This window comes from Prunus persica, chromosome G6 (assembly GCF_000346465.2).
Source record: "Prunus persica cultivar Lovell chromosome G6, Prunus_persica_NCBIv2, whole genome shotgun sequence".
NCBI classification, from domain to species: Eukaryota; Viridiplantae; Streptophyta; class Magnoliopsida; order Rosales; family Rosaceae; genus Prunus; species Prunus persica.
The window spans coordinates 13,258,489-13,280,351 of record NC_034014.1 but is presented as its reverse complement, the minus strand read 5'-3'; the positions used below and the strand labels follow the sequence as shown (position 1 = coordinate 13,280,351).

The window sequence follows — 21,863 nt, the reverse complement described above, 5'->3', positions numbered from 1 at the left end:
CAGAGTGGTTTGATTTAAAATAACTCACGCCGTACCGGGTTCACCTGGTTCAAAGCTTATAACCCACATAGCAAGAAAGTGGTGGGTGTAGGTTTGAGTTCAGCAATTGTTCAGAATATGAGATGAGTTCTAGAGGTAGGAGGATGGGTTAATGGGGATGAAATGGATGTGAAAGTGGATAGGGTAGAAGAGATTACAAGTGAGAATGGGGGGAGGAAGTTTGGCTGTTATGTGATGGTGGAGAGTGGAAATTTGGCTTGGGGATCTGATTTTAGGCACACTGATAAAATTCGATGTAAATGGGAATAAGGTTTTGTGCTAGATTGCTGTCAAGGTACCAAAAACATAGATTTTAAAGTATAATTTTTATTTTTAATAGTTAAATTAAGTTTTTTAAAAGATAATTTTTAATTTTTTTTTCTTCACACATGGCACTTTGTTTAGCAAAATAGTGGGTTCCATTAGTACCATGTCAGTATTTTTAACAAAATTTTTAACAGATTTAATGGTGAAGAACAAAGTGAGAAACAAAACATTAGTCAAGAAGGCAAAGTGAGTCCTCCAATCTACTTGCCCAACTGCCATGGCAGCACACTTGATGCCAAAATTTTGATAAAATTTGAAATGCTCTGAGTGGGATGACAGTGCTGAAATTACCAAAAACCAAAACAGTACAGACAAGATTCTAGGGATTTAAGGCTTAAGCTTGTAGAGTGTAGTTCTCTAACTAGGGTTAGTATTTTCTAAATCCTCAGATCACAATCAGCTAAACAAAGTATCGGAATAATGATCGATGACATCAACTCACCCCTCTTCCGATTCTTCCTCAGCCAGGAGGGAGGCTCCCCAGGTCAGATCAGAGGAAGAGCAGAAGCCCAAGGAACATAAGAGAGAGAAGCTTGGCATGATAAGCGAAGCGATGTATTGGTTTAGGATTCTAAGCTCTTAAATATGATCGGTATTTTTAAGACAAGCTTTGGCTATATCTTGGCATTCCTGTATCTTTTTAAGCAAAACATTTGCAGTTAAAAGTTCTTTTCAAAAAAAGAAATGATATAAGCACAAGATCAATGTCAAAAATAACAGCAGAGGATAGGATACAGACTCCCTTTTCCTTGCTGTTCAAGAATAAAGAAACAGCAAAGGACGCAATCGCCAGTGTCTCATCCGTTGCAACAAAAAGAAAACCCTATCAAGATGACCTCTAAGAAACATTCAAGAATTTAGGATGTGTTCATATGGAAAATTCTTGTGCTCATTTCATAATGCAGAATTGATGCGGATAACAGAACTTAACCCCTTGTTTTAAATTATTTTCAATCTTTGCCAAGGGCCAATATTCTTTTCATGCACATAATGCACATTACTTATGCACAGAAAATAATCTCCATATCATTCTTCATGGGACCAGATCATTCACTCACTGGAGTTGCATATTCAAGGTAATTAGCTATCCACATAGTTATGGCATGCATAACTCTCAGATAAAAATGAAAACACTGGGCCAAATATTGTGCAATCTGTTAAATGAAAGTGCCTCTGCCACTTTCTGAATATAGATTTTAAGCCAAGAGCTGGTAAATTGTTCTTAGTATGAGAGAGAACAACAAAGCTACGCGTCAAAGATTTTAAAAATAGCATTAAACAAAACATAATAAAGCCATCTAACAATAGAATATCATTAAAAAGCAACAAACCCCATCTATGAGATGGCTAGAAACACTGTAAATCCAAATATAGAATGAAAAATCTACAATTAGTCTGCTTACCTGCTTAAACCATAAATTGTATTCTACTGATGCATAATCATCCTAAGAGTAAGCGAGTAGTAAAGTTTAGAAGCATACAAGGTAACTACTATCTGCTACTATGACTTCAGCTTGCCACTCAATGCACGTTTACTGTGCCAACCAATCCTGTCACCAGTGACTGGATTCTTCTTGGCTGCAACTGAACATTGATCATTTCTACTGCCTTTGCTGCTATTTTCTAAATGAAGCTTACGCCGCCTCATCCGGTTCTCCAACCGTATTGCTTTTAAAGCACAAACCCTCCGCTCAATCTCCAAAGCTTCTGTGAAGTTCCAGATCCTAACAACACCTTCGTCACCTCCACATACAATACGATCAGCACCAATGCCCACTGACATGAGATTCTTCCCAAATCCATGTAACATCCTCTGTGGGGGTTCCATGCTACTGCGGTCCACGAGCTTAACACATGAAAAACGTTTCCCTGAATCATGCTTTCTAGTCCTTAGAAGCTTTCTCACATCAATTAGTGCAAGTTTCCCATCAGCAGAAGCAGAAACAAGCCATGGAAACTCAAACGCAAGGGAATAGACACAACCTGAGTGAGGAACCCAAGTCGCAACAAATAATGCATTAGTCTCAAGGCCTTGACTAGTGATTTCGTACATGTGTATTGCACCATCTTCCCCTCCGGTAAATAGAAAATCCCCTGTGTGGTTTCGTGCCAAAGAGTAGGTGTTACCAACATGAGCACTATGAATAATGGTCATCAGTCTCCCACTACTAGTATCCCAAATACAAACATCTGAACCCGATGTGCTAGCAACTGTAAGATCATGAGGAACAAGTGCCCAAACCCAATCACTATGTCTCAAAACCTTTACGCACTTCAGTGACAAACGATCCCATACACGAACAGTCATGTCCCAGGAACCACTATAAATCCTGGTAAGATCCAAGGCAAGAGAAGTTATGGGCCCCTCATGCTCCCATAGTCGAAACTCGGTATTTTGGTTTTGAGGACCCTTAATATCAAACAAGTGTGGAAAGCCTTCCACTGCCCGCCAACACTGGATAAAGCCATCAGTACCACCAGCAACCAACAGTTTTGTATCTCCAGCAACTGCACGGATAGTGCAACCAAGAGATCTTGAAGATGCAATCAACAACCCTTCTTCCATGTTCCACATTTTTACAGTTTGGTCATACCCAGCAGTAAATATGAGCTTTGCGGAAGCCAAAAGGAAAACTGTAAGAACAGCTTCATTATGGCCATACATAACATCAATGCTATAACGTCCCATAAAAGTCTTACTCCTAAACTCCCTTTCCACAAAAAATTCCTTCCATGACATCTCATCAGAAACTCCTGAACCCAAAGATGTTGGAACTGTTGAATTTCCCCATCTCTCACAATAAAAATCCTTCCAAACATGGTGTTCAGACGCAAGCCTACAGAGATACGTTGATACACATGAAACCATACCTAGCTCTTTTGGGTCAAGGAAATTCAGAATTTCGGATAACAAGGCTGGTGGAAGGTCAGTGATTGACCTACGAGAATTAAGAACAACATCACTAGACAAAAACTGTTTTGAACCACAAGAGTCCGAGTTTGGTTTCTTGATCAATGTAGGTTTCGAGAGTGCAATTTTTTCCTTTTCAGTATATGAATCTGATGTTTGTTCTGAAATGCCAAGGTTTTCAGCTTCCAGCTTGGAATTGAATTGATTTGGTTCCCCTTGTTGTCCAAACGAATTGTCTACACAATCTACCAAATTCTTAGAAACCTCAGTACTCACCTGGCATTCAAATTCCATAAAAAGATATGACCTTAACCTTGAATGTAAGGAATGGAGACCCTATTAAGCCCAACACCTTCAACGACACAATTTGATCAAAATCTTATACCTTAGGAAACCTAAAGAAGAACCCAAAAATCCAAAAATTACCTGCAAAATAAAAAGCTGTTAAAAATTGGAGAATGAACCTTATAAATCAAATTGGATCAATTGCACTAGCCAAATAAAACAAAACTAAATCAAAGAAAAGAAGAACCTGCAGTACTTAATGCAGATTAAAACAAAACCCAAGATGGATTTGATAGATAGAATGTTGTTGTTGGATCCAATGAAGACCCAGAAATCAAAAGAAGAAAAATATTGCCAAAAGTAAGTGTAAATGAGATATAGGTTATGAATATTGAGTTTCAAAAGTACCTTTCAAATTAACCGATGAAACTTTGACGTAGAGAGAGACACAGAGAAAGAAGAAGGGCAGCTTTGGGATAGGGAACCAGGAGGAAGACACAGACAATACTTCGTTTGGGGACGGAGAATAGAGAAAAGGCATAGGGTGTTATGGTCCAAAGCGGGGATTATGGGTTTGATCACCGTTCTATTGAGAAGGAATCGACGGTTGGGAGAACGGCTCATAACAAGACGAACCCTACGAGGACAACACTACAAATATCTACGCAACTCGCGTTTCGGGCCATTGTGATCCAACGGTTCATTCCATCCTCGCCCGCCTTTACAGCATCTCCAAGGAATATTGTCATGACAAATTAAAATCTTTTTTTGGTATAGTTTGTCAAAAGAAAACCTCAAGACAAGTCACTGTCGAGGCCCAAAAAATCTCAAAAAAGATTCGTGTGTTGTAAAAGTGGAGTCCCCAAAATGCCCCCAAATGCCTATAAAAGGCTTCCCCCTTCCCTAACTCAGTACACAGAAATACAGAAATGAAACATCAGTTCTTGTACCTCCTCTCTATTCCAATTCTCTCCATTTTATCTCTTGATTTATAACACGTTATCAGCACGAATTCGCTTTAACTATACCAGCTGAATTCTCTGATGAAAACCAAACCACACCACAAAGCCCAACTTCATTTCTTCAGCTCTCATATATCTGTCAAGCAATTTAGCAAACAGTTTGCGAGCATATCCAGGGCAACCGTTGAGCTTCAATCTCACCCAGCAATTCCAAACCTTTTATCTATCAGAAGCAAGTTGCCAAACAGGAAAAAAGAAGAACCAAATTTAAGCGCAATATCTGATATCATCTCTGGCCTCACTTTTGCCAGCCTTGCAATTCCTCAGGGCATCAGTTATGCAAAGCTTGCAAGTTTGCCTCCAATTGTTGGGCTATATTCTGTGCTGGGGAGTTCTAGCCATCTTGCTGTTGGCCTAGTTTCAATAACAGTGCAAGAAATCAGAACCAGCGAAACCCCAGATACTGAGCACAAAACCTCTCCATCTCCTCACCCCCTCTCTCCCTGCACACACCTTCTTCCATCTCCGCAACGACGTCGTCCCAGTTCCTCACAAACCCAGCATCTCCACATCCCCAGATCCTACCTCACTCTCTCCCCACGACTACTACAATCAGCAGATCAATGGAAGTATACTAGACCAGATAGAGCTCAGCTCCACACTGTACTCTTTTTCCTTCATCCAGGTTTTTATCCCACTGGGTTTTTCCTGGTAAGGTTTTAACGAGGCAGTGTTGCTCAAGGGTTTAGGGTATACTATGAAAATTTTTATGGTCGCTTACTGGACAAAAGCTAGTCCTAAATTTTTTCAGGGGGAGATATTCATCAGGGGGAGCATGGTTTTAATAAAGACCTTCATACACTGTACTCTTTTTCCTTCATCCAGGTTTTTATCCCACTGGGTTTTTCCTGGTAAGGTTTTAACGAGGCAGTGTCGCTCAAGATTGACTCACAGAAGCAGTGTCAACTACGATATTCAGAAAGCTGATCAACAATATGACTTAAAGATATTTTGCCAAGCATCAGGGGGGAGCGCACCATCAATAAAGATCTTCAAACACCATACTCTTTTTCCTTCGTCCAGGTTTTTATCCCACTGGATTTTTCCTGGCAAGGTTTTAACGAGGCAGTGTCGCACACGCGTCAATATACATAGAGTTTTATGTTACACATGATTATGTACTCTTTTTCCCTTTGACCAGTTTTTGTCCCACTGGGTTTTTACTGGCTAGGTTTTTAACGAGACATATTCTGTATCATTTGTGGTCTCCAAGGGGGAGTGTTGTAAAAGTGGAGTCCCCAAAATGCCCCCAAATGCCTATAAAAGGCTTCCCCCTTCCCTAACTCAGTACACAGAAATACAGAAATGAAACATCAGTTCTTGTACCTCCTCTCTATTCCAATTCTCTCCATTTTATCTCTTGATTTATAACACCGTGCATATTTTTAGGCCCAATTCATTATTATGCTATAAAAGAGACACAGAGGTCCATTAAATACGGCTACAAAGTGTCTAAAGAAGCTATGATATTAGCGCTATGCTAAGTGAGACTACAATTTAGCACATGGCGAGGTCATGATACGAGTTTATCAATTTCACATGCAAACCTGTAAAGTTGAACAATGTCACATGCTCGAGCTCATTTAGCCCACTGCTTCGTCAAGCATTATCTAACATAACCTCTAGTCACTGCAATACAACGTAGCCTAAGCATAAGCACGCAAACAGCATGTCATGCCAAACGACTCCTTTTAGTGCCAAACCACTCGACAAGCATAAGTGGGCCGAAGCCACATACATGTCTAGAGCTTGCTAAGAAGGTTATGGTATGGATGGGTACGAGGGTCTATAACGCCCATTGAGGGTTTAAAAGGTGGAGGTTTAGGCTGTCACATCCCGGGATCGGCTCCGCCGTAGCACGATATTGTCCGCTTTGGGCCCCCCTCTCTGCCCTCACGATTTTGTTTCTGGGAACTCACGAGCAACTTCCCAGTGGGTCACCTATCCTGGGATTGCTCTAGCCCCCAACTCGCTTAACTTCGGAGTTCCTACGACTCCGAAGCCAATGAGCTCCCAAAAGGCCTCGTGCTAGATGGATGCGGGTGTGCACATATAAGGCACATCACCCCCTCTCCATTGGTTGATGTGGGATCTTACATAGGCTGCTTGGGAGCGCCAAAACTCAAGCCCACTTTCTTGAGCCCAATACATGGGTAAGTAAGAGAGAAATTCCAGCACCCTTTCTTTGAGATCGAACTAGTCTTGCCCAATTCAAACTGAAACCCTTAAAATCCAATTTACATAAATATCTAGGCTAATGAAAGAGATAAGCCTCAACCTTTCTATTTGACCATCACATTTACCCATATTTACCCCTATGAGCTTACGCAAGAAAAGAGAAAGGAAAGCCAAGCTAGAGCATTACGTGGAAAGGAAGCCTTTACAAGGTCCAGCTACAGGAAGGTTTTGGGGCACCAAAATATTTTGTCTCAACAGCCATGGATTCAACTGATTTGAGGAGATTTCACTTATTAGGGCCATATTGGAGAAAGTGAAGGAAAAGAAAGGAGAAGACTTGGCCAATTAAGAAGAAACCATCTAGGATTTTTGGGGTAAAGATGAGTTCCAACGCCTATAAAAGGAGGCCATGGGCTATCCAGCAAGGAGGACTCAACTCAGGCAGAGAGCGCAAGCCTTTCCTCCAACTGCTGGAAACATCAAGCCCAAGCACCATCCATTATATCTTGTTCTTCTCTCTCTCTCTCTCTCTCTCAGAAAGCCCTATTCCATATCTCAAACACTCATCCTTTCAAGCCAAGCTAAAATCATGGTGTAGGGGTAATGTGGACCTGGGCTACCGTAAAAAGCTAATTGTGATGCTCCTTTGCCTGAGTTTGAAACCAAGCCCCAAAACAATCCAAGAAAATGTAGATTTTCATGGAATGCTCTGGTTCTTCTCACCAAGAAGGTGATGGTTGTGGTGAAAGAACTAGAAAGTTATGCTTGGCTTGAAAGGCTTGTGATGTAGGGGCTAAGTTTCCATGAGTTTAGTAAGAGAGAGAGTGAGGGTTTTTGCTGCTTGGGTTGGAACATAAGAACTTGCATGAAAATATGAGTGATAGGGTGATATTTGAGGTTTGGAAGGATATAATCACAAAAAAAAGGTTAAGTCTGGTTTTTTTGGGTCTCCTCGGCAGTAGATTCTTCTTGCCCTTTTATATGCCTTGTGAGCTCACTTCCTCACACGCATGCACTATAGTATCAAGCTGGTCTGGCCTGCTCCTATGACTTCGGGGTAGTTGTTTCCTTTTGGTCGTTTTGCCTTCTAGCTGAGATGACATGACTTCTTCAATCTATGTAGGTGTCAGGTAATGAGTTATTCTAGGTAACGGGTAAGGAGTTATTCTAGGTGTCGGATAAGGAGTTATTCTAGGTGCTGGGTAGTTGGTACGAGAAAAATATGGTTGTTTGTTTTGTTGCCATATAGTTTGTTTTGTTGCCATAGTTTGTTTTGCTATTGTATGGTTTGTTCTGTTGTCGTATGGGTACTTCACGTGGGATATGGGTAGGTGTTGGGTGCGGGATAGATGAGACAACTCTTCTCTCTCCTTACTCATTTAATGACTCGAGAAAATGGGCCAAGTTTTGGTGCCCAGCCCAAAACCTCTATCTTTTGAGTGTCTAATGGGCTTTGTAAAACTTGAAACCATCCACACCACAAATCGATTGAAAGGACCCGCCCCGAATTTTCTCAAAACCCGAGACGAACCCTTTGGAATTCCTGACATCACCCTGATGCCAGGCCCACTTACTAAAAACCGAGACTTCCTGCCGAAATTTCGGCAGAGTCTCCCCTATAAATTGGACATTTCCCAAAATTTATACCTGCATGAAAACGCATTTAATATTCCCAACTGGCAGCATGCACAATATAATTCCATGCAATTCACGCAAATGGCCTTCGGCCTTTCAATAATTCCTAACCAACTACCAAACCATTCAAATACCAAATATGACTAACATTTAGTCTGCGGCTGCGCCTAATAACCTTAGGCTGCCTACGTACCCTCCTTGAGGGATCAAGCCACACGTAGTTCTTCCATAAAACCCAATTCCACCTTTGGGCGATACCTTATTTCATTTCTCTGTATTTCATATAATCTCCCCATACGCCGGTACAACCAACGCCACGTATGAGGCCTGTCAACACGCCGGATAACCTACGCCACGTGCGACCATGCCATACTATCATAATATCTCCCCATACGCCGGTACAACTAACGCCACGTATGGGGCCTGTCCCAACGCCGGATAACCTACGCCACGCGGGACCTCAATTTCATATCACAAATCTCCCCATACACCGGTACAACCAACGCCACGTATGGGGTCTGTCGATACGCCGGATAACCTACGCCACGTGCGACCTCAACTCAATATCACAATAGCTCCCCATACGCCGGTACAACCAACGCCACGTATGGGGCCTGTCTCAACGCCGGATAACCTACGCCACGTGAGACCTGAACATCATATTGCAAATCTCCCCATACGCCGGTACAACCAACGCCACGTATGGTGTCTGTCCCAACGCCGGATAACCTACGCCAAGTGGGACCTAACTTTCACTCGGTGGTACTTGTAGTAATTCCAACATCCGGGGAGGTACCTAAAGTAGTGCGTATAGCACTCCAAACTGACATTCTAGACTCTGTTGTACCCTTGTACAACCGTACATAATTATATAAATAATTCTAATATTGTGTAACCCTCCACAATAGTCTAGCTCTCGATAATCCCCCTAGAAAGGTGAGATTACTCCGGGAGACTCACGGTCGACCAAGGGTCAAACTACTCTAACCCTGGTCAAACGGACCTGCAGAACCCACGACCTCCAATTTCCGGTCTGAAGGTCCCTATGGGTTCTACCAGGTATAGGACGCTTGTCCTACAAGTTTGGTTCAAATCGGACGGTCGGATTGCTCACGATCGCACGATCTGACAATTAATATAAAATATAAATTTTAAATTATTATTCGGAACATCCGGGGCTCCGATTCACGATCCGTGAATTCCTACACGATCCTAGAAATACCTAGATTAACATATATTAAATTTGGGACCATCCGACGGTCCCAACCTATCGAACCTGGATAACGCGCAATATGCGAATATCCGTTCGATAGTCAAACGACGTCCGAATTGAGATCCGCGAAATCCTACGCACTCGTGACAACCTAAGGATCTCATCGGAATACAGTGCTATTTTTCTACAGTGCCCACGCGCCGCCGCACGCGCCGGCAGCACGTGGGTGCCCAAAGCGATAACGCTTCGCCGGAAAATCTCAAAACCACGGCTCCAAACTCCTACCCTAGGTATAACACCCTATTTGGAGTCACTTTTGTTCTTGGGCCTACCCCAAAAAGTGGCCGGAAATGGCCGATCACGGCGGCCGAAGTTCGGTCGATTTTCAATTCGAAAATCGAGTTGTCTACGCTAAGAATCGATCTAATCCTACACAACCATCAGCTAGAGCAGCTTGAGAGGTTCAAAATTCATACCTGGGTCGACGGAATTGGTGGCCGGAGGAGGGAGATCGACGGCGTTGAAGTTCCGGCGACATCCGGGCGAAAATCGCCATTTTTCGGCGGCTGGAGCGGCGGCCGATGGCGGGGATGGGCTGGGTCGTGATGCCGAGGTCGAGCCGGTTCTTTTGACACCGGCCCCGTCCGCAGCCGCGGCCGGTGGCCGGAGTTACGAAGAGAGAGATAGGAGAGGCCGACGGGAGAGAGAGAGAAGTTGCGGGAGAGAGAGAGAGAGAGAGAGAGAGAGAGAGAGAGAGAAAAAAACCAGATTTTATAAAAAAAATCCCATTTCGAAATATTTACGATTATGCCACTGGACTTCTTTTGACCATATCTCTCTCGTTACAACTCCGATTCGAGCCCACTACGTGTCTGTGAACTCGTCTCAGTACGACCTATCCAAAAATATAAGTCACGGTCCCAAACTCTCTCTGGTTAAAAATATGACTAAAATACCCTTAAATAATTAAATAATTAAATGAGGGTAAAATTTGGGGAAATTTGGGGTCGGGGTGTTACATCGATCAGCAAGCCCCAAGCATGTAATTAAGTGGCTTGGGCCCACTTAAGCTTGTTGCGAGATTTGACACTAAAAGGAAGTTGTTTTGCATCGCGTGTTATCACGTTCTTGTGCTTGGGCTATGTTGTATTGCTGTGGCTTGGGCTTTGTGTTAGATAATTCTTGATAGTTGTTGGGGTATTTTTTCGTCAAAAGGCTTATCCGGGCTTGTTCATTTTAGGGCTACCATAGAGTGGTGAATCAAGTCTTTGTTGCCTATTTTTTTAAGTTAGCGAGAACTAGACTCAAAGCATCTCGAGGGAGAAGCAAGTCTTAGAGGAGTACTCTATTGTTCTTTCAGTGGCTCCGTGTTTTGTGTTGACGTTTCCAACAACTTTGAAAATGGGTGAAGATCATTTGCTGATGTTGAACTGAGATTATATGAGCTTAGCAAATGAGAATGCTTATGCTTGGCTTGGTGTTTGATATGCTTGCATTTGGGTATTGAGAATTTGTTGTTTGAAGCTATAGCTATGGTGATTTAAGATTTTCAAGAGGAGGAGAATGGAAGTAAAAGTTTGAGGCTTGAAGGATATGATGTTTATAGCTTGGTAGAGTATAAGGAGAAAGGAAAGGCGTGGAGTTATGTTTGGTGAAGCTTTATAGAGAAGATGATGGAGTTCAAGGATGAGAAAGTAGGAGAGATGGTTGTGATGGCTGTTAGGAGCTTGCAGCAGCCGAGAGAATTGGTCGATGGTTGCTGAGATGCTTGCAACAGCCAAAGGATAGAGGTTGATGGCTTAAGAATGACTGTGATGGTTGCTGGAATGCTTGCAGCAGCTGAAGAAAGGTGAGTTCTCATGGTTGCTGAGAGGCTTGCAACATCCAAGAGGAGTTGGTTTTGCCTGGGCAATGCCTCCCAATTTATAGAAGGTGAAAGCTCTCTGTGGTTTCCAATAGGTAAAAGGAAGTGTTGGAGCTAGTCTATTTCCAACGGGTAAAAGGGAGCATTGAGACATTCTTATTTCCAGCAAGTAAAGCTAGGCATTGAAAAATGACTATTTCCTATAAGTAAAAGGAAGTGTTGGAATTGGCTTGTTTCTAGCGGGTAATAGGGTGGGACATTCTTATTTCTAGCAGGTAAAGCTAAGCATTGGAAAATGACTATTTCCTATGGGTAAAAGGAAGTGCTTGAAGAATATCTTATTTCCTCATCCACATTAGAGAACTCCAAGTAATGGACTTGGACTTTGGTGCTCCCAAGTAGATAGCCTGAAGTCTCCATTATCCAAGAGCTTCCGTGGGCCTTGTGGACCTCCGTAACCTTCTACACCACAATCCCTCGTACAAGCCCCATAAACCACATTACTTAGGTTCATGTGAGCTTGATAGGTGATTGGCATAGGAAAAATGTATTAGCGTGACATGAAGTTATTTGGCATGTACTTGGCATGCTTGGGCATGTGTTATCACTACGCCAAATTTTACTTTACACCACACTATATAGGATAAACCTAAAAACTGATGTTGTTAGTATATTAGGCATCAGTTATATAAATAATCAGACTAAAAGTATATAAAGACATCAGCAAAAATGTCAGGCTTTGCCTACCGATGCCATTGATGCTACTTTAGCATATATGATTAAATATACCGATGCTTAAAATCGTGTTTCAACTTTTCTTAACATCACTTGCTTCCAAATGTATGTACTACTTGTTCTATTTTACATTTGCTTAAATAATATACCCAATCTCTCATAATCCCTTGAAATCTTTAATTTCATCTTTATTATTAGTTTTTTATAATGATTCTATTATTAGTTAATAGTTAAATACATATTTTTTCATTTTATTATTTGAGTGTGATAGGTGAGAATTATTAGCTAATAGTTAAATACATATCCTTCAAAACGTTGGTGACTAATCTTATGGAGGATTCTTTTAGAAATATGGCTGCCTGTAGAAGTATTCATGCTCTGTAGGTGGGAATTATGTGCTTCTGCTTCTCAAAGCACCCTGTTTGTGTTTGGATAGCTAGATTGGTTTGGGTTTCCGTGGATTTGAAATCCAGTGGTGACGAAGCAAAGAATTCTCTTATGTTCAAAGGCTGAAAAAAGGAATAATTTCAATTAGGAATACTTTTCGTTTATTTGGGATTGAGCAAAGGCTAAAAAAAGGAATGCTTTTCAAAACTGAAAAAAAGTGACTGCCAATTATTTAACCAGATCGATAGGGAACGTAGACACTTGGACTGTGTGTTTGGTCTCTCTACGTGTACTCGGACTGTCTTGTTCTTTTAGGGCCTGTTTGGTATTCAACTTGAATTCAACTTTTAAAACTCAAAAACAGAATTTGAGTCCAAAACAAAAAAAACATGTTTGGTAATCCTATTTTTAAAACCTCAAACTCAAGAACAACTAAAAAAGACCCCAATTATTAAAAACAAAAAAATATATGTTTTTTTATTTTTTTTCTAACAACCCACAAGTTCTCAAATTTTTAAGATTTAAAAACAGTTTAATTTTGATTCATTCTAAACCAGGAAATTGAAAGACTTGGTCTTTCTATGTATACAAAATACTTACTTGCGAATTATATATATATATATATTTCCTTTTTATTGAGCTAGTATTTTTTGTATGTTGGATTGGTTTGAGCATCCAATCCAAAATCAACTGATAATTAATGGCTGAAGAATTAAATTCTAAATCTTTTAAAGACTGACACAACTTTCATACTTCAACGTTAAATACTCTTAATTTTGTGACACACTTTGGAAAAATTATTGTATAATTAATATCATCACGTGGTATAACAAATCAACTCAAATTACTATGTGAAGGTGTTCCTGTCACAACCAAAAACTAGTTCATAAGATCGTGGAAGTCAAAAAGAAAGTGTTGGATACGCGTAGTTACTATATATATATATTACACCCTTTGGAAGCCATGCTCTTGTAAAGAAACAATAAATTAAGTCATGATGCTACTTTTGGGAGCATAAACTAAAAGTTCACTTTTGATTTCCATGACTCGTCCAAGATGTTGAGATTATAGAACTTCATATTGAGGGTTTTTTTATATAAAAAAATTATAAATAATTCATAATTGTCATTAATGAGATTTAAATATGTTAATTTTTTTTCTTTAAGTTTTTTGTTTACATTTAAAATAAAATATTACGTAAATTTTAATTAATCATGATATATAATTTAACATAAGAAAAAGACGACGACCTAGTTATGGGACCAAATTGCTGCAAGGAGTTAGTCTTTGATTCATGATATATAATTTAACTGAATATGCTTTATATGCTTTTGCTTATATATGTTTTCGACTTTTCAGAATAGATGGTACCAAGCATTTCAATCATTAGAGACGGCTCTTTCTATTTCAGCTTTGGCTTCCAACTGCACAATTATGTGATGTTACAAAAAAGCCCTTTCAGAGTTGTCCTATTTTCTTTCCATGTTGGTAAAGTTTCGTTGTCGATTGTATTAAATACAATAAGGGAGTCGACTTGGGATGCGACTAGCCAACTAGCCAGGAAAGAGCTTTTAATTATTAACTCCATCGAGAACCAAACCTCTAGTCTCCTTGGACTCTGTCTTGGTCTTTCTGTCTTTGCCCTTTTCTTCTACCCCGCTGTAATATTATTCTCACTAGCGAGTGAATCATTATTTAAGATTATTTTTATGTGATTATCGCTTGTATTAAAAAAATAAAAATAAAGAAACTATCGAATTGTTTTTCACTAAATGATGTCGTTATTTTACGTTTTCTCAAATCTAAAGATATTGACATATGAAGCAACGCATCATTTGATTAACAGATTTAAAAACGCTAACATTATTGTATACAATATTGATGGAATATATATTAAGCTGTTAATTAGAATGCCAACCCAACAGCAATTTGATTTTATTTAAACATAAGACTCGGTCAGTACTAATATATAGTACTTATATAATCCAAAATTACAAAAAAGAAAACCAAAGAACAGAAAAGCTGCCTATAGGCTATAGCTGTACTGTTCTAACTTCTATATGGAAATGGAAGAACTACATGCAGCAGCCTTAGCCTACTATTCCAATGGTTCTCCGGAACGTCAGCGTCTGGCATGGTCTTTCTTCCAATCCATGGACACAAACAACGATGGCCGAATCAGCTCCGCAGAGTTTTATGAATTTCTGCAGCAAAGTGGTTACAGCTGGATCGTCAACGACCCCAGTTTCTTCACGAAACTAGATCGAAACCGCGACGGTGGCCTGGATTTTTATGAAGTGCTCACTTATATAGTGATTTAGGCTCTTGTGACCGAGATTAGTGACATATCGGAATTAAAGGAACAGATTTTTGGCATGACATGGATGCTATTAGAATTTGTATAAAGGCTTGTGTACATATTTATTTTGTCGAATTAATTCCCGAAAATATAAATGGATTTAATACGTGACCGATTTATCCCTATTTCATATGTCTTATTGAGCTTTAAATATTTTTGGACTTATCTTGCTTTTTGGACCTCAACAACAATGTAGTGGACTACGTAGGCTTGCGCTTGTGAAACTTTTGTAATTATTAGAAGTTTGCATGTGAACGTGGTAAACTCGTACCACCACCTCCCCACGTGCCAAATTGTAGCCTTGCTGGGCATGGCATGTATGCATCGACTAAGCTGTTTTTATAGCATGATAGTACATTGTGCTTTTTAAAGATTTTTTAAGTCTTAACATTAGCCCCCTTAATTATTAGGGCCATAAAAAATACCTAAAATTGGCCAAATAATCAATTTCAACCCCAAAACAGAAAGCCATAATAGGTGACTGTTTCTTTTCTTTTTGCAGTGTTTCGAAATAATATCTTATGCAAAGCCTTTAATGTTGGGAATGATTCAAATAACCCATATGCCTATTATTTGATTGTACGCAATGATGCACGCTGAGTAACAATACAAAATTTGAAGTGATAAATATAATGCACAAAGTGGCTTGCATATGGATATAATGTCAAGCTTGTACAACATCAATACACCATCTTCAACTTATTCCGAAGCTGCTGGAAGCCTATCCAAACAAGCAGTATCTATTGAAACACTTATTCCAGCACCTATTCCACTGTGTTTCAAGCAGAGTCCTTCCAACGCTTGCACCACTGTATTGTGAAGCAATGTCCTTACAACCAATTTGATCCAACGATTCTAGAGTGAGGGCCTTATCTAAAGGCCCTTAGATGAGAGCTCATCTTTTAACCAATTTGATTTAACGATTAAGAGATATGATCTTAACATGACTACAAAAGTAACAACCTAAAAGGAAAAACCAAATCGGACAAAATCAGCCTAAACAACTATTATTTGGGACTGGTGTAGTGACTTGGCCTCGATTGGATTTATGCACTTGTTTGGGATTGTTTTTTTTAATTTTATTTTATTTTATTTTTACAAAGTTTGGGATTGCTTTAGCATGAAATACTTATGCTCGCAAACACTTTTCTAGAAGTACTTTCAAATTTTTTATATAAAATCAAAATGCTTCCTGAAAAAATACTTTTCTTGTTTTATTGTCAAACACTATCAAACATGCCCTATTTCCATTAAATTGGAGTAATACTTCGACCAGGATTTGCTGAACTTATAAAAATTGAGACCTTATTAAATTGGATATTTTTTTGGTCGTTATTAAATTGGATGAATACAGGTGTTCCATCCTAAAACCCCTAGCAGCGACGCGCTCTGAGTTTTTATCCAAAAACCCTACACCCCAAATAAGCTCTGCCTTCAGACTCTGTACAATGGCGTCCATGCTCAAACTGCCAGCCAATTGTGTCGTTTTTCAGCAACAGAGGCGGGCAGTCTTAGCTAGAGCTGGAACCAGTAGATTAGATGCTACTGGTTTCAATTGGAAGCAAAGAGCTTCATCATCATCATCATCGGCTATGAATATGATCCCAAAGATGTCAATTTCAGCCATACCCAATCAAAGTCTTGAGAAGTCTTTGCCCAAGAACAAGATTGACATCCCTATCATGGTATTTTGTTGTATCTTTCTGTTTCTAGTAGCTACATTGCTTGCTGCGTTCATAATTTGAGTTCTTATAATGAGCCAACGAAAATTTCGAATGTGGATGTATGGATTATTGTAATTGCTGCTGCGAAATTCATGAATTTGTGTTCAATTTATCGAACAGGTAAACTCATGTAGTGGCAAAATGGGGAAGGCCATTATACAAGCAGCAGATTCTGCAGGACTGAGTGTGGTTCCCGCATCATTTGGCTCTGCCGAGGAATCGGGGCAAACCGTCCAAGTCGGCGCAAACGAGATTCTGATCCATGGTCCTTCTGAAAGAGAAAGAACCCTTGCATCTCTTCTCGAGAAATATCCCAATTTGATTGTGGTGGACTTCACTGTGCCTTCGGCAGTAAATGGTAAATAAATAACACAGGTTTGGAACTCTATTTTGACTTATTTTCGCTTAAAATCTTTTCCATTGCATATTTGTGTCTTCATTCATTTGGATATTTTTCTATCATGTTCAGATAATGCAGAACTATATTGCAAAGTTGGAGTGCCATTTGTGATGGGAACAACCGGTGGAGACAGGGATCGGTTGTACAAGACTGTAGAAGACTCACTAGTCTATGCAGTAATTTCCCCACAAATGGGAAAACAGGTGCTCTGAATTTTGTGCTTTAATGGTTTCTAATATTGTTTACTACTGTGGGGGCTTACCTTCCGTATCCTAATAGTCGTTTGGTATGAATAGGTTGTGGCATTTCTTGCAGCCGTGGAAATTATGGCCGAGCAATTCCCTGGAGCTTTCTCTGGGTATTCCCTACAGGTATTCACTTTTTTCTTGTAATTTGTTACTAATGAAAACTATAGAAGTAGAGATAGTCTAAATATTTGACCAAGTTCATATTTCAGTATATAGACATTCATTTATCTGGTGTGCTATATTTTTCTTTTTTATCATAACTAGTATTTATCTTATCCTTCCTATCTACGAAACCTGCATCTCTTTCCCTTCCAAATGAACTCTTAACGAAGAAAAGGATTACTTTCATGTCTCAGTTAAACCTTTTGTTTTTCTAGCGGTATCTTTTTATTCAATAGAGAACTTTTTGTCCATTGGAACTCCAGCAGTTAGTGTTCATTCTTCTAGCGGTTCATTTTTCTGTTTTCATTTTCTGCGTGCTTTTCCCCTCCCTTGAATTGCATAAACTAATCGTGGAACTCTGCACACTTTTATTCATTGTTAATATCTTTGGAAACAGAAAAATGTTATAAATTTTCAAGGCGCTTGTTTTCTATGCCTTATTCATGTTGCTTGATGCGGCTTAATCATGTTTTTAAATTTCAGGTTATGGAATCCCATCAAGCAAGTAAAGTTGACACATCTGGAACTGCAAAGGCTGTTATTTCTTGCTTCCAGAAGTTGGGTGTGTCCTTTGATATGGAGCAGGTATGCTACAGGATACATAGTTAATTATACCTTCGGATAATTAGAAATAGTTAACCATAGCATCTGTTTTTCTTATCCCTTTCCCCTGTGTTCCTCACTTTCTGTTTGTTCATCTGAAGCTATTCAATGTGGCCATTAACTTGAGTATCTTTATGTCTGGCAAGGATACTGCGAATGATAATGTTATAGCTGCATTTCACTACTTGTGTTTGGGATACATGCATTTTAATAGGTGCGATGGAGAACAATTAATGGCATTGATGCAGGACAAAGAGGGATAAGTGTAGAAAAGATTGATTCTGATTTAACATTAAATCTTTGGAGGCTGTAAGATTGTAGTGAGAAAGAACAACAATGCTTTTATGAAACGAGGAGAGAAAATTATAAGGAAAGGATAGAAACTACTAGAATCACAGAAGTAGGGTTCCAGGAATCACACCTAGAGGCCTTAGGCATGACACTTAGGCAGGTCGCATCACACAAACCAAGAAAGAGGCAAATCTCCAACTGAAAGCAGATTAGTAACAGTGGTGGCTGTATGTATTTATATTAGTACAAGATGGGATACATGAATTCAAATTTCAAAACAGTTGCACCATTGTACGAGCTAACCAACCAGATAGCAAGGAATTAAATCTAAGACATAGAAATTCAAAACAACAATAGAAGCAGTCACAAAGTTTCAAATATTTTTATGTAAATCTAATCAGTAACAACTTGTCTTGGTTGATTATCAGGCCAGTCCCCTTACATGAAATACCAAATACTTATAAAGTTTTATATAATCCTTCAGCATTTCATTTTTACCTTCAATCTTTGACAATTTTATCAGGTCCAATTGGTCCGGGATCCCCAGCAACAATTAGAGATGGTGGGAGTTCCAGAGGAGCATTTGTCTGGTCATGCATTTCATATGTATCATCTGAGTTCACCTGATGAAACGTAATACGGAATATTCCCTCTCTCTCTCTCTCAAATTAGTTTTAATTCTATTCCATTGACTTAATTCCCCCTCATTATTGCAGAGTTTCTTTTGAGTTTCAGCATAATGTTTGTGGTAGATCAATATATGCAGAGGGCACAATTGATTCTGTAATTTTCCTTGCTAAGAAGGTGTTTAAGCTTTTCCATCTCTCTTTTATTCTACTACTTGTTACAGTGCTTATAATGGATATATTCTTTCTCAAATTACCATCTGATATCGATTATTTGGCAAGAAAACTGTTAACATACATTTTTTGTTTAGTTATAGTACTTGTAGTACAATGCACTCCTTCACTTTATGATATGAAATCTTGCATCGATGCAGGTCCATTCGAAGGCAGAGAAGCGGTTATACAATATGATAGATGTCCTGCGAGAGGGTAACATGCGATGATAGTTGGCTTTGTACGAAGGACGTTGTCTGTATTAGTATATTTATTAGCTTACAACAGTTAGATTCTGGTTGAGTAAGATAGAGATGCAAGTTTCGGATTGGCAATTTCAACCTTATCTATGTACTGTTGTTATTTTCCTTCCAGCTTGTGTTTGGAGCATTAAAATTTTGTAGTTTGGTCGAAGGAAATACAAATATAACAAGCTTTACTGATAAATTATGAGGCCAATTGAAATTAAAGGCCAACAGAAACTTAATAGAGAAGCAAACCCAACCTTGATGGTGTGGCGTCTATTGGGACATAAAATTTCTGAAATTTGTTAGAACCCAACCCAAACCGACTGGCGATGTATACGGAGCATTTCCTTTCTCTCTCATATACAAAATTCTTAACTGGCTCACATGGTGGTTGATAAATGTTGTTGACGCATACATTAGTCCCTGTTCCTCCTCCCCGATTATCGGCCAAAAAAGAACATAAAAAAGGAAACTTCTCCCTCAATTATCTCCTCTGACCAAATAGATCACATCTGTTTTAACATACTTTGAAACGCCCCCCATTTAATCTCTCTCCCTCTCAAGCAATGTCCAACGACCCCTCCACTTCATCCATCCTAGAAGATGATCAAGATACCATCAATTCCACCACCACCTCCACCATCACCCCAACCCCAACAACTACCACTTCAGCCTCAGCCTCAGCTTCATCACATAACTCATCCCTCTCCAAATGCCAATCAGCAGTTCAATCCCTCTCAACCATTCTCCCCTCTCTCCCTCCTTCCCTCTCCTCCTCCTCCAACCCCGCCCACACCCTCCTCCATGACCACCACACAGCCTCCCACATCTCTTCCCTTCTCCGCCAACCCGACTCCGGCGCAGGCGACAACAACCTCTGCCGCTGGCTCTACGACACCTTCCAATCCTCCGATCCCGACCTCCAACTCCTCGTCCTTCGCTTCCTTCCCATCATCGCGGGCATCTACATCTCCCGTGCTGCCCTCCGGGTACCCCTAGCTGGCTTTGAGGCAGTCCTCTTAGCCCTCTACGCCCACGAAACCGCAACACGTTCTGGCCACTCCATAACCGTCAGTGTCCCCGACTTGTCTCATCCCAGTCTCTACCACGAAAGCAAAGCACCCACTAAAAACAATTCCACAGGCCTAAATTTGGCTGTCATATCTCCAAGTTTGGAACCCTATGGTACAGTGAGGTCCACAAGGAGGGCTAGGATTGTTGGGGTGGCACTGGAGTTGTACTACAGCAAGATACATGAAATGCCGGTGCAATCAAAGATTGAATTTTGCGAGTTTTGCAGGGTTTGGGCTGGCCAAGACGGGGAAATGTACAAGGAGATGACTGGTAGTAGCTGTAGCAGTAGGAGTGAAAGCAAAGAAGAGGATGGAAATGGAGAAAAGGCGGGGAGCATTCCTTTGCCATGGGAATTAATGCAACCGGTTTTCAGGATTTTGGGTCACTGCCTTTTGTGTCCAAACCAAAACAAGGAGTTGGTTGATAAGGGCAGTGAGGCTTGTAGGAGTTTGTATGCCAGGTCTATGCATGATATCAATCCCAAAGCTATTTTGGTCACTGGGAGTCTTCTTAGGCTCACTAAGCAAGCATTGGACACTAACGATGATTTTGATCCAACTGAGATTCCTAAATCTCGAATTATTAGTATCTAGGTTCTCATTCTCTTCCTGATAATCTCTTTATTTTCTCATTGTCAATAAATTATAAGTTGAGTTCATTTCTAAATCTTTATTCTAAGACAATATCAAATTCCAAGTTTACTTCCCCATCCAAATGCACCGTAAGTACTTTATTCTCTCTTGTAGGGTCTTGATCGATGTTTCTATCTATACATATATATTGAGCTGACTTGGTGGAACACAACAAGATTGATGGAATAATATGGGAAAATGATTTCTGTTGACGTCTTATAATCAATTCTTACATGTTTTGGGTTCCTTGTAATTATATTTGTTGAAGTGTTTTTATTTATTTATTTATATAACCGATAGTCTAAATTACTCTAATTCTTGTAATTATATTGAAATGATTGTTGATTTGTTGATGTGTGTGTGTGTGTTTTTTTTTTTGTTTGAAGTCATCTTCTAACCTTTACCTACGCTACCTCCTCTCCTGCAGTATCTCTATATATTTTCAGCAATTCCATTTTTCCTTGATCGGTTTTGGAATTTCGATGCAAGTATATGATAATACGTATATTAATGTTGATTGACATCACATATTTACATTGATGTAAACACCTCCAAGCATCTCTATTATCTATGAAGGCATCAAAATTGTACCATGGTGAGCTACCCTATTGCACATTGCAATAAAAGCGTGTCGTTTGCCAAATATTCGGGTCGAAACTCCAACTAGTTTCTTGACCATCTGCCAGA

General features: G+C 39.8%; 4 protein-coding genes across 4 annotated transcripts; 3 read left to right on the top strand and 1 right to left on the bottom strand.

Moving 5' to 3' along the window:
- LOC18773695 (F-box/WD-40 repeat-containing protein At5g21040) lies at nucleotides 1,614-4,242 on the bottom strand. Its single transcript, XM_007204937.2, has 2 exons — nucleotides 3,971-4,242; nucleotides 1,614-3,703 (listed from the first exon to the last, which is right to left on the bottom strand). The coding sequence occupies exon 2, from the start codon at nucleotides 3,569-3,571 to the stop codon at nucleotides 1,868-1,870; it is 1,704 nt and encodes a 567-aa protein (XP_007204999.1). The 5' UTR covers nucleotides 3,572-3,703; nucleotides 3,971-4,242; the 3' UTR covers nucleotides 1,614-1,867.
- On the top strand, nucleotides 14,402-15,080 carry LOC18772663. Its single transcript, XM_007206718.2, has one exon. The coding sequence runs from the start codon at nucleotides 14,657-14,659 to the stop codon at nucleotides 14,915-14,917; it is 261 nt and encodes an 86-aa protein (XP_007206780.2). The 5' UTR covers nucleotides 14,402-14,656; the 3' UTR covers nucleotides 14,918-15,080.
- Nucleotides 16,184-19,669, top strand: LOC18773416 (4-hydroxy-tetrahydrodipicolinate reductase 2, chloroplastic). Its single transcript, XM_020565011.1, has 8 exons — nucleotides 16,184-16,640; nucleotides 16,800-17,037; nucleotides 17,149-17,282; nucleotides 17,376-17,450; nucleotides 17,973-18,074; nucleotides 18,907-19,016; nucleotides 19,100-19,187; nucleotides 19,384-19,669. The coding sequence occupies exons 1-8, from the start codon at nucleotides 16,404-16,406 to the stop codon at nucleotides 19,450-19,452; spliced, it is 1,053 nt and encodes a 350-aa protein (XP_020420600.1). The 5' UTR covers nucleotides 16,184-16,403; the 3' UTR covers nucleotides 19,453-19,669.
- Nucleotides 19,748-21,149, top strand: LOC18774788 (hyccin). Its single transcript, XM_007206439.2, has one exon. It carries the CDS (start codon nucleotides 20,037-20,039, stop codon nucleotides 21,135-21,137), a length of 1,101 nt encoding a protein of 366 aa, XP_007206501.1. The 5' UTR covers nucleotides 19,748-20,036; the 3' UTR covers nucleotides 21,138-21,149.